Raw genomic sequence first — 11,284 nt, 5'->3', positions numbered from 1 at the left:
CGGACCCCGCATCCACCTCCCTGCCGATAATCTCCGGCAAGAGGGACCGGACTGATCGCTTTTTGCCCGTTGCATGCAAGGTAAAGCATATCGGACCTGGGGCTCAGCCCCAGCAAAGCAAGCGTGAGTGCATCCAGCCGGTGCAGTGGTGCAGCCTGCCGATTTGGGGCTGCCTCTGTCCCCAGAAAAGTCCCAGATGCCCGCTGCTCCCATCGCCGGCTCTGACGGTGACGCTCCCTCCCTGCCTGCACCGGGCGAAGCCTCGCGCGAGGCAGCTGCCCCCGGCCGCGCTGGCAAGCAGAGACCAAAGCAAGGCATCCCAAAACGAGCCAAAAAACACTTTAATTAGGTGAGGCACCTCTTAAAACTCATATTCTTACAAAACATTTAAATAAAGTGAAGGAACTTTCTTCCTGGGAATTTTATATATATAAAAAATTACAATATTATTAACAAACACGGCTTTCCGAATTGCTTTACAACGCTACTTGCAGACTCTGTGTGGCAAGAGAGAGCAAGGAGAACAGCAGAGTGCTCCCAACTTCCCAGGCATCTGCGTGCTCAGTACGTCCCATTGGAAAACAAAAATGCCCCTGCACTAAATAATGCAGCAGCAGCGACTGCCTCCCCAAGGTGGAAAACACAAAATTTGGCTAAGATGAGTCTATGGTACGGTTTGGGTTTTTTTTTTCTTTTTTTAGTTTAAAATAAATACTTCCTGTAGTGAAAAAAAAATCTCCTCAACTTGTTCCTCCACTCCCTGCAACAGCTGGAAACACCTGAGTGTTGAGTTTTTAAGGCCTCTGCTCCGGTCTGTACATCTGCAGCAGGCAAAAGCCAGCCGCGCTCGGCCGACTGGGCAAGTGCAAGTACATCCGCTCTTAGCTGGYGACATGGCAGCGGCTCGGGGAAACCCCCGCGCCCCAAAACATGTCGGGACAGAAACGATCTCCTCTTCAAAGGTCTCGCAGCACCGGTCCCCTCTCCTTCCCCTCCGTCTCCGTGCAATGGCATCGCCCATCACCGAAGAGTTGCCGCTTCTTCGTCAAGTATAAAGGATCACCACCAAATACACATCTCTTAAGTTTTCTTTTAGGACATCCGGACTCTGCRCTGTAACAGTTCTGGGGGTTGTTTTTGTTAGCTTTAATAGTCTTTAAAGACGTTCTTGAAGCTTCTTTTGGATATGATCCCGGACTGAACCTCTCAAGCAGAACAGCATCTCTCGCTCCACCTTGGTCCAGCATAGTAAAGAGGTGAAGCCGTAAGTTTAAATAAACAAAAAAAGACAAGTATAAATTACTATTTTTWAAAAAAAAACACGTGACCTGAAGGCAGCAGCTCCTTATAAAGGTAATTCCATAACATTTTTAAAATGTCTTCGTTTAAAACAACAAAAAAGTCAGTCCTGTAACTGTGGAAGTCGCGATTTCCCCACCTTTCAATGTTGTTCCCAGTCTCTGTAGCGCTTGTGAGGTTGGGAAGCGGGAGGGTGCCGGCAGGCAGGGGTGTTTTCTGGGAACGGCGCGCGCAAGGCGGGAGAGGCGCGTTTCGGGGGAGCGGACGGGACGCGCTCCATCACCCCGGGGCGCCCCTGCGTCGTGCTGCCCCCGGCTCGCCGTCGCACTTCGCTGCCTCGGCAGGGCTCCTTCACAGYACCCGGCTCGGCCGCAAGCCCAGGGAGACGGCGTCTTCCCCGGGGGCTCGCCGGAGCTCTTCCCTGAGGTCTCCCAGCAAACGGCCGCTTCGTCTCGGTGTCCGCGGTGGCCCCATGCTCCGGAGGTGGCGGGAAGCTTCCCCTTCCTGCGCTTCCCCTTGAGGACGTGGGCGGGCGCTCAGCCCCATCCCAGCGCCTCCTCTGCCCTCGTGCCGCCTGTGGCCACTGCTTCGCCGTCGGCTCCTGGTGTCTCCATGTCAGCCCTACCTAGGGGAGGAGAGAGCACGGGGTTGGGGACGTCGGCGCCGCACCTCCACGTGCCCCCAGGGTGCACGGACCGCCCGGCTGACCCCCCCCAGCGCAGCCCTCCGCCAAGGCACGGCGCGGCCCCCCGGCCTCGCGCGGTGTCCCTGCACGGCCCCCCGGCCCCACCGAGCCCCAGCCCTGCTGCAAGTGCCCCATTACGCCGGCAAAGCGGAAGGATGCTGCTGCTCCAGTGATGCCGCAATCCGTTATTAGCACGGAAAAACGTGGCTCCGGTACTGATTGCCAGTGCGGGCAATGCTGGTGGGCTGGGCTTTGGTTTTTCTGTTTTTTTATAACTATTGTTGTCAAAGCATCACCTCTGCATGTCAGTGAGCCGGGAAATGATGCTCTGCTGGGTTTGGTTTGCTTCTCTCCCTGCTCCGTCAGATTTAATCGTGTTCAAATTGCTCCACGAATCTCTGTCCTTAGTGACTGGTGAGGGCAGAAAACCCCTTCTGGGAGAGCGGCAGTCGTGGTCCATAGCAGATCCCGGCAGAGCCAGGTGGGGGGGAGCCTGAACTGCGGGAGCAGCAGGGGTGCAGCCAGCCCCTCCGCATGGGGCTGTCTCCTCCGAGCGATCGGGCTGGGATGACAGGACGCAGGTCCCCAAAGCCCCCTCGGAGACCCCTTTTGCTGGGATTTTTCAGGAGGAGGGGGACAGACCCGGCTCCCTGCGCGAGGAGCCGGGTGGATCCTGCCAAAGCACCGCAAGCTCACTGAGGCTCCGGCTCCCTCCCGTGACGGCTTACACATATAGAAATATATTTTTATAAACATGCACAACGAACAGTTACCTACTTGGAGGCATGCTGGCCAGCCTGTGAACTTGAACCTGCAAGAAATAAAGTTGTTGGTAGTCGTCTCGTGCAGCAGCAAAGGGGACGAGGGYGAGGAGCGGACACGGGGGGCGGTCAGCGCTAACGCCGTTGAGATGAGACGCTCGGGAGCGGCCGTCGGCCTCGCTCCAGCGCACCGCGCGCACGCTGCGACGCCTCCAGCGGGCTTCCCGAGCCTCCCACGCCCTAGGACCTCTGGAGCCGCTGCTTCTAGGACTTCTGCCTCCAACGGTGGCACCTCCACAGCCCCCCGCTCCCCTGGCTCCCCCATYGACGCCCAGCTCAAGACTTCTCCCTCCACAACGCGGGGGAAGAGGCTAAATATTCTGCCCTGCAGCGCGTGGGCACAGCCCGTTGGTGGGCCAAGCTGGAGCACGTGGCTCTCCGCAGCCCAGGAGCTAGAATGCAATACAGGGAGGAAGACGAGGAAGACCCAGGGGCTGTGGCTGTCTCAGGGGGGACAGGCCCAACAGCTCAGCTCGTGGCTGGCAAACGGGAGCGATTTGTTCGCCCTCCGTCATGGCCAGAGCGAGCTCTGGGGCACCGGGAGCTGAGCTAAGGAGGACCAGCAACCACAGGCCTTCACCAGGCGCTACGTGCCGAGGCGAAGTGGGAACCCGCACGGACTTCCCTGCGCACCAGCCCCGCTCGGAGGTGCTTCCCCAGCGCCTGGGGGCTGGCAGCAGCGCTGCCGCAGGGCCAGCTGCCTCGCTCTCCCCCGTGATGCTGGGGTCGGAAATCCCACCTTTGCTTTCTCTGCCCCCATTGCTGCCCTCCCCCTGCCTGCTCCCATTGCTTCTCAGCATCTTTCCAGCCTTCCTCTGTCCCCCAAGTCCGTTCTTCTGAACATGCCTGCAAACACATCCGTGACGGGTAGCTCACACCTCTGAAATGGCAGATGTAAGGTCTGCAGGGGGAGCAGCAGGAAGGGGGAGAGGAGAGCAAAACCATCCCCAACGGCTGCAGGTTTGCATCCAGCCGCCGCGGCCTCCTTCGGCAGCCAGCACAACGGGGAAAGCAGCCAGGGAGGAGAGCTCCGCTCCCCCAGCTGTGCCACGCAGGACGGACCTGCAGTGGCAAAGGCCCCTCCACTCCGGCAGGCGTTTCCTGACAGCACTCAGGGGAGCCGCGAATTCCCGGTATGAGTTTTACCGCTGCCAACGCACAAGACCACAAAAGCTCCTTTGCCAAGAAGTTACACAACTTCCCCCTGTCCGCCAGCATCTGGGAGGCAGATGCAGTCGGAGTTTTCCTGGAAGAGGTACAGTAAGATATCCGCAAGCACGCCTGGGAACTGCTGCCACTACCACCGGCCTGGATCCGCTCTCGTCTGAGACGGTGGCTTTCCAAGAACAACCAGAGATTTGGCAGGTCTCGTGGTTTCGGAGTGCCTGCCCTGGGACACCTGGCCAGGGCTCTGTCCATCACAGCAGGCAGTGCCCTATCTGGTAGGTCAAGGAAGCCCTCAGGAGATGAAGCACCTGGGAGATCACCTAAAGCCTTGGGTGGTTTTTGCAGCATCCCTGCCATGTGGAGGCCAACTTTGGTTAAAAAAAAACAACTTTGCTCTGCGGTAAATCGCCCTCCCTTGCCTTCCATCACCGTCAGAGCTGCAATATGTCAGGAGCAGCAGACTCCAGCCTGGGCCAGCGGCATCGTCTGCCCAACGCATCCAGGAAATTTCACAATTCAGGAACTGCAAGTTCAAATCATTTCCATAGAAATGCGGAGGGTGGTTACAAAGACCCGATTGTGACACCGAGTGAGTCAGACAGGGACCGTGGCAGTGGGACCTCTCGGAAAGGAAACACTTCTACAAACTAATTCACCTTGGTCAGCTAATGAGAAGCAGTGGGGAAGAGAACTCAGGGAAGGAAGAACAAAGCACTGGATTTATTTCATTACTAATTCCTTGCATAGACTATCGGTGCTATTTTTGGTGTCTCTGCTCGTTAGCTCCACATGGGAAATGCTGGTTTCTGGCAGCAGGTAGCTGCCTCCTGAGGAGCGGTAGCATCCCCGTGGCAGCAGGATCTCAGGGGTGGGGAAGGGCTTGGGGAGAAGCTAAGCTACCTACCAAGCTGTTGCTTGACAGAGTCATGCCAGTGAAGGTTCAGCAGGTCTGGGTAGATGTCGGGAAGCTGCTTCAGAGCCAGGAGCTTCAGCATGCGGGAAGTGCAGCTCTTGAGCTCCAGGTCCCTCAAAAGCTTCTCTTCCGAGAGGGTGGTCGGGCGCAACTCCACCTTATGTTCCTGCAACACTTGGTCGACAGAAGCCCCAGGGAGCTTGGGGAAGAGCTTCTCCTTCACCACATGGATGGGAATGAAGATGGCACCCGCCCGAACCACATGGGGGAAGGGGCACTTGCGAGTGAACATGAAGGTCTCCAGCTGAGACAGGAGCTTGCTGAGGAGAGCAGCCACGTCCTTGAAAGCCAGCCAGATCTCCTTGCCTTTGGTGGGCTTCTGGGGCTCAGAGAGCCTGGAACCATTCTTGGGTTTGGGGGGAGATTTGGGCATCTCTTTGAGCTCCTCCTCAGGCTCTGCCCTCTTCAGCCACTCCTGGAGCAGCTCCGGGGAGGACCCAGACACAGAACATGAAATAACGTTGCAGAGAGAGGCGTGCAAGGCAGTGAAATACTGGCTGGCGGAGGTCTGCTGGGCAGGAGATTCACAGTGGCTGGGCAGCGAGACATTGTCCTCTCCTAGCGTGCGGGGGGCTTCCGGCGCGCTGGGCAGCAGGGGCTTTGAAATGTCGGGGAGCTTCAGGTTCAGGCAAGTCACCTGAAGAACGGAGGTGCTGGGCTGGGGGTCGGCGTGGAGCGCAGGCGGCACGGGGGGGCTGTGGGGCTGTGGCGACGCGTGTGGACTTTGCGGCGCGGGGACGCTGCCAGATGGAGCCACTGCTGGTGGGCTGGGCTGCATGGCCTGGGGTCTGGCAGCCTGGCCCGGGGGCACGGCGCCAGGCAGGAGGGATTTCAAGATCTTGTATTTTTTGAACATGAAGGTGGCCGAGCTCTGGAAATTGCTCTTGTCCCCAGACCCAACCTCTATCAACAACGGTAACGTCTGAGCCTTGGCTCCCTCTCCTGTCTCCACCTTCCTGGGTGGCTCCTCTTTCTCTCCTGCTGCATCTTCTCCTTCAGATGTCCCCTTCACGTGGCCAGCAGGGCCTTGGGTTTCTCCCGGTTTCATTAGTCTCTTTTTCAAGCTAAGATCCAACACAACCCCGTCGGGGGCTGGCCCCCTGCCCCCTGCCCCTCCAGGACCGCTCAGGCTGCCACCCTGAGGTCCCGGGTTACTTTTTGCCAACCGGTCACAGGGCAGAAGCCTTGCTTTGTGACTCTCGGGGGCCTGTTTGTGACAGCTGCCCCCCTCGCCAGCCATCGACTTGCAGCTCCRAACCACGCCGTTCCCTGCTTGTAACGCCTGGCTGGCCTCCTTCCCAGCAGGCAGCACACTGGACATCTCCGAGATATCCTTGACTGCAGCTGGCTCTGATGGAGACCTAAAAGAGTCCTTGCTTCCCAAGCTSTTCGCTGCGTTTCGGAGCGGGGTATCTACCTTTGGATGGTCCTTTGAGAAGGGGACCTCGGCTGAGCCTTCGGACCCTTCCAGATAGTCTCGGTAAGGTGCCAAGCTGAAGACGTTGTTGATAACCGGCATAGGTGGGGACGAAGGGGAAATCTCGCCACTTTGCAGGTCTTTCAGCCTACTGTCTGGGGACGCGACCTGAGAAGAAGGAACGAGCTCTTTGGCTACGCCTTTGACCTTGGGGGCCTCTCCCTTCCCCAAATGCTGGTGGGGGACCGGGCTGTCAGCTATAACGATTGGAGCTGCTGGGGGGGCTTCGGGAGCCCCCCGGGCGCCGTGGGTGCTCTCCCTGAGGGCCAGGCTCGCCCTCCTCTTCTCCAGGTAAGGAGGGTCCTGCTCCTGCGCGGCGGGTTTTGCCGCTGGGCAGAAGTCCAAGCTGTAGCCCAGTTCCCCTTTGGGAAACGTTTCCAAGAGTCTCTCGGAGCCCTGGGGCAGCTTGTCCAGGGCGCAGACGGGTTGGAAAGCGCTGTTCTGGCTCGCCACCGCCTTCCTGCGGGAGCTTTCCGGGGGCGCCCGAGCCCCGTGGGGGGCAGCGGCCCGGCCGTCACCGTGCCCTTCGCGCGGCGGCTCCGTGCCGGCGAAGGAGGCGCTGTAGAAGGCCACGTCGGGGGGCCCGAAGGCAAAGCTGGGGCTCGGCTGCGGGAAGTCCACCTTGCAGGCGGGCGGCCGCCGCGGGGGCTCGGCTTCCCTGGGCAGCGCCGCAGCCTTGGAGGGCGGCGAGGCCACCGCGCCGGAGCCGGCCGCCCGAGGYGCGTAGCTCTCCAGCGGGCCCGCAAAGTAGCTTCGCGGCACTTGAGGCGTCAGGTAAGTGCTAGGAAAGGGCTGAGGGTCCCCGCTGGCCGGAAAGCCGAACGCTTTGTAGCTGCCAGGCACGGAGGAGAGGGCGCTCGCCGGCTTCTCCAGCGCGGGAGCCTCCGGGTGGTACAGGAGGGCCGGCCTGTGGAGGGGCAGCGGGTAGGGCGCGTGCGGGTAGCAGGCTGGCGGCCTCTCCCGGTACGCCGGGGCCGGGGAGCGGGGCAGCGGGCTGGCGGCGGGCGCGCGGAGCTGGGACCAGGCGTCCTGCCTCAGGCCACCACCGCTGCCGCCGCCAACCTCGGGGCCCTTCCCGGGGTGGCGCGCGGCGGGGTAGCTGGCTTCGAGGAAGGGCGCGCCGGCGGGGGGCCCGTACTTCTCGAAGGCGGCGTAGTAGGGCGAGAAGCCGGCGGCGGAGCCCGGCGGGTCCTTGGCGGGCAGCGCCAGGCCCGGGTGCAGCGGCAGGAGGCCGGGCTCCGCGGGGGGGCCCCTCTCGGGCCGCTCGGCGCGGCGCGGCGGGTGGCTGGCGGCGGCTGCGGCGGGCAGAGCCCAGTCCGCCTCCCCGGGCCTCTTGTGCAGGCCGTCCGCCCGCGTCGCCAGGGCCGGCGGCGCCCTGGGCTCCACGAAGCACACCGGCGCCCTGTAGACGGGCTTGGGGACGGCCAGGGTGGCGCAGCCCGCCGGAGCCACCGCCTTGTGCACGGCCACCGGCTTCTTCAGCGGGAACGGGAGGCCCGGGGCCGGCGCCAGCGGGTCCGGGGCGCCCAGCTGGCTGGCCCACTTCTCCCGCGCCATCAGCAGCTCCCGCACCAGGCTGTCCTTGCCCTTCTCGGCGCTGGGGGGCTGCAGCCGGGCGCCCAGGCTCTCGGCCTCGCGCCGGTACAGCAGGCAGTTCACCAGCGTCCCCTCGGCCCGCAGGGGCTGCCCCACGGCGCTGCCGGCGTAGTGCAGGTAGGCGGCCGCCGGGCTCCAGCGCGCCAGCGGCTCGGGGCCATCGTGGCTCGGCAGCGGGCAGGCGAAGTAGGAGCCCTTGTAGCTGCAGTGGCTTTCGGGGCCGGGAGGGGGCAACGGGCTCGCTTTGCAGAGGCTGGCGGGGAGCCCCAGGCCCGGCTCGGGCTCCAGCCGAGGTAGCTTGTTGAAAATCACGGGGTCCAGAGACTCCAGGTGCCGTTTCCCGGCCATCTATAGGTTGCTGCCGGCGTCTTGACCCGGGYGTGCGACGGAAGAGGTTGGCTGGCCTTCCTGAAGGGGAGAGAGAGGAAACCACAGGCACGCTCGTTATTCGATGCAAGCAGAGCAAGTCCCGGACCCGCCGCGAGCCTCCCGGGGCCGAGGGGCAGCTTGCGCGGGCGTTTCGGAGCAGCGCGCCCCCTTCCCACCCCGGACAGCGCGCAGGGGAACAGCATCGAGGATGGGCCTCCTTGTGCCCCCATCCGCCAGCACGAGCTCTACCGGCCCCGGCGCACAGTCCGTGCCAGCACCGAGCGGCCACCGCAGCTTTAGCCACAGTCCCCCACGCCGGCCAGAGAAAGCGCGCCGGTTTTCACCCGCAGCTTTCCCTACTCATTTGCAGTCAGCGTCTCGCTGCGAGGCTAATGAAGACAGCGCAGGGATAGAGCCGGAGAGGAGGACGGCCACGAAAAGCCCTGCTGGTCCAGCGCTCAGTCCCTGGCAAGGGCAACCAGGACCGATCCCCTTCTCCCATTCCCCCAGCACCTGGCAGAGACCCTAGCACTTGCAGTCACCTTAAAAAAACCCAACTGAGAAGCAACATTTGTTCCTCAGCACAAAAGGCAGGTGCACACCTCCCCGTGGGGCTGGCAGGGCCACCCATGCATGAGCCAAGGCATCAGCTCTCGGCGCACRAGGGGGCCTGGCTCGCTGGCCGAGCATTTCTCCGTGCGTCTCTGGCTGCAACACGGTCACTCTGGAAAGCTCCTGGCAGACTGGTTCAAAGCCTCCAGGAATGTCTGTTCCAGGGAGCAAAGCCAGGTCAGTTGAGGTGAGGAGCCAGCAGGTTGCAGAAGATGCCCGTGGCAAGGTACAAATGCAGCCTGGCTTCTGGACGGGCAGACCAAAGCTGCCTCCGTTCCTGCCCAGACCGTTCCCGGTTCGAGCAGGCAGCCAGGAGCTGTGGCTGGATGCAAAACCTAAGTCAGTCCAACAGTGCCAAAAAATCCCCAGCTCAGTTTAACCTTCCAGGGTAATTTGAGGCTCTTCCCCATGCAGCAGCCCGGAGAGACCATCTCCCACSAGGGAACGTCCCGTGGCTCCCATCGCCACCTCCCACGCCTCGCTCCTCCTCGCCAGCCTCCTTCGCCCTGCCCACAGGCTCCTGCCTCCGTGGCCTGCCTGCCCTTAGCTCAGCCCTGGTGGGCTCTCCTCCAACGTGGGGCTGCTGCCCGCCGCGGTGGGGCCGGGCCCAGGGCGGGCAGCCGCAGGCGGGAGCAGAGCCGTGCCAGCAGGTGGAGCTGCCAGACCGTCGTTGCGCGGCCYGCGCCGCCCTGGCATCACCCCGGCATCGCCCTGGCATCGCCCGCATCCTGCCGGCATTCCCCCGAGACCTGCTGAGCACTACCCAAGCATCCCCCGGAGCGTTGCCCCGCAACCCCTGAGCATCGCCCCCGCGTCACCTGAGCATCCCCTGGGCATCGCGAGCATCCCCCGAGCCGTGAGCATCCCCCGAGCACGGCCCAGCGTGGCCCAGCATCCGCCCAGCCCACCGACGGGCTCGCCGCACCGTCTCCCCTCCCGTGGGATCTGGTGTCCATTCCCCCCCTTTTTTCTACTTTCTGTTGCAAGAGTTAGTGGAGAAGCAAAGAGGGAAATGGAGCAAGAGAGCACGGAGATAAGATAAAAGCCTTGTCTACAGAAGGGGAAGCAGACCAGATAACTCGGTAGACCTGCTAGGGTAGATAAAGGGACCCGGTCTGGTGACGCCGCTCTGCGGTGAGGTTTGCGCCCAGCCCGGAGCCCACCCAGAGGCCGTCCCGCCGCAGCCCAGCGGCTGCTCCGGCCGGCTCCGTGAGCGCAGGCAGAGCCCTGCACATGCATTTGCAAGCAGTAACGGGGCTCACGCTTCCACCAGCCACCCCTTCCTGCCTCGCGCCCCGGACCGGGCAGCCCCGCACAGCACCGACAGCTCTTCTCGGGGAGACCCAACGCCACCGAGGTCGGCCCTGTGTGACAGCACCGCCGCCCAGGTCCCATGCCTGGCACGGAGAGGGGGTGGCCCACACAGATGTGCTGCCCCTGGCCGCAGCAAGGGGGATTTTCGCAATAACCTGCACAAGGATTTCCTTTTTTTGCTTTGAAGAAGAGGGATCTTGAAGAAGGCTTCCTCTGCGTGCAATGGAAAAGGTGGTTTCCTTGCAATACCCCCAGCCCAGGGGGGATTTAGCAGAGAGGAACATCAGTCTCCCCGGCACGTGGCTCCGAGAGGGAGCGTGGACCGGGGGACATCTGCAGGCAGCTGCCAGCCCAGCCCTGCCGGTGGCTCAGGCAGGCAGCCGGCTGCCACGCTGAGACGCCCCCTCCCCGCCCCTGCCCCCCTGCCGCAGCAAAGGGAGGCAAACCGGGTTGTTTGCCTCAAAGCAGCRGTTCTGTCGTGATCGAGGCGGGTGACCAACCTCTGATGTCCTTTTTTAAACTTCAACTATTTCTCCCTTTCCAGGAAGGAATCTACCTTCTCGAATTTGTTGGTGTGTCAGAGGCCGCAGGAAGAAAGACTCTTTGGTCATTTCTTCCTTGCGGTTGAGAATTAAACCAGTTTTCCTTTTATACCCCTCAGAATAAGCTCCCCGAGGAAACGGGGTCCTTCAGCTCCTGGGGACACCACATGCTTTCTGAGAGGTCTCCTTCTGGCCAGAGCTTTATCCCTGGGAGGCTAGCGGGTATCACCAACATATCCATTACCAGTTAAATTTGCCATCCATATCTACCCTGGGATCCAGGGAAAATGCTTCCCAAATTGAAAAAGACTGGAGGAAAAAAAGGGGAAAAAAAGAAAAACCAACGTTTTCCCCACAAAGTGCCTGCTCCACCAAGCGGGGGAGAGGTCCCCCCGGCTCGAGGCACGCAGAGGTGGCTTGTCCCGGCTG

At 61.9% G+C, this 11,284-nt stretch overlaps 1 protein-coding gene across 1 annotated transcript in view; it reads right to left on the bottom strand.

The window, feature by feature from the left end:
• Window positions 1-336: 336 nt before the first annotated feature.
• Window positions 337-11,284, bottom strand: part of CUNH15orf39 (chromosome unknown C15orf39 homolog) — a 12,450-nt gene continuing 1,502 nt past the window's right edge. Inside the window, exons 2-4 of the mRNA XM_026068371.1 lie at window positions 4,877-8,426; window positions 2,762-2,795; window positions 337-1,924 (exon numbers count right to left, since the gene is read on the bottom strand). Coding sequence (XP_025924156.1) covers window positions 1,921-1,924; window positions 2,762-2,795; window positions 4,877-8,366 — 3,528 coding nt within the window. The 5' untranslated portion in view covers window positions 8,367-8,426 and the 3' untranslated portion in view covers window positions 337-1,920. The remainder of the gene's footprint in view (window positions 1,925-2,761; window positions 2,796-4,876; window positions 8,427-11,284) is intronic.

Source organism: Apteryx rowi, unplaced genomic scaffold (genome assembly GCF_003343035.1).
Source record: "Apteryx rowi isolate R43461 unplaced genomic scaffold, aptRow1 scaffold_27, whole genome shotgun sequence".
In the NCBI taxonomy this organism is placed as follows: Eukaryota; Metazoa; Chordata; class Aves; order Apterygiformes; family Apterygidae; genus Apteryx; species Apteryx rowi.
The sequence above is the reverse complement of the archived record's forward strand: the minus strand, read 5'-3'. Positions and strand labels throughout refer to the sequence as shown.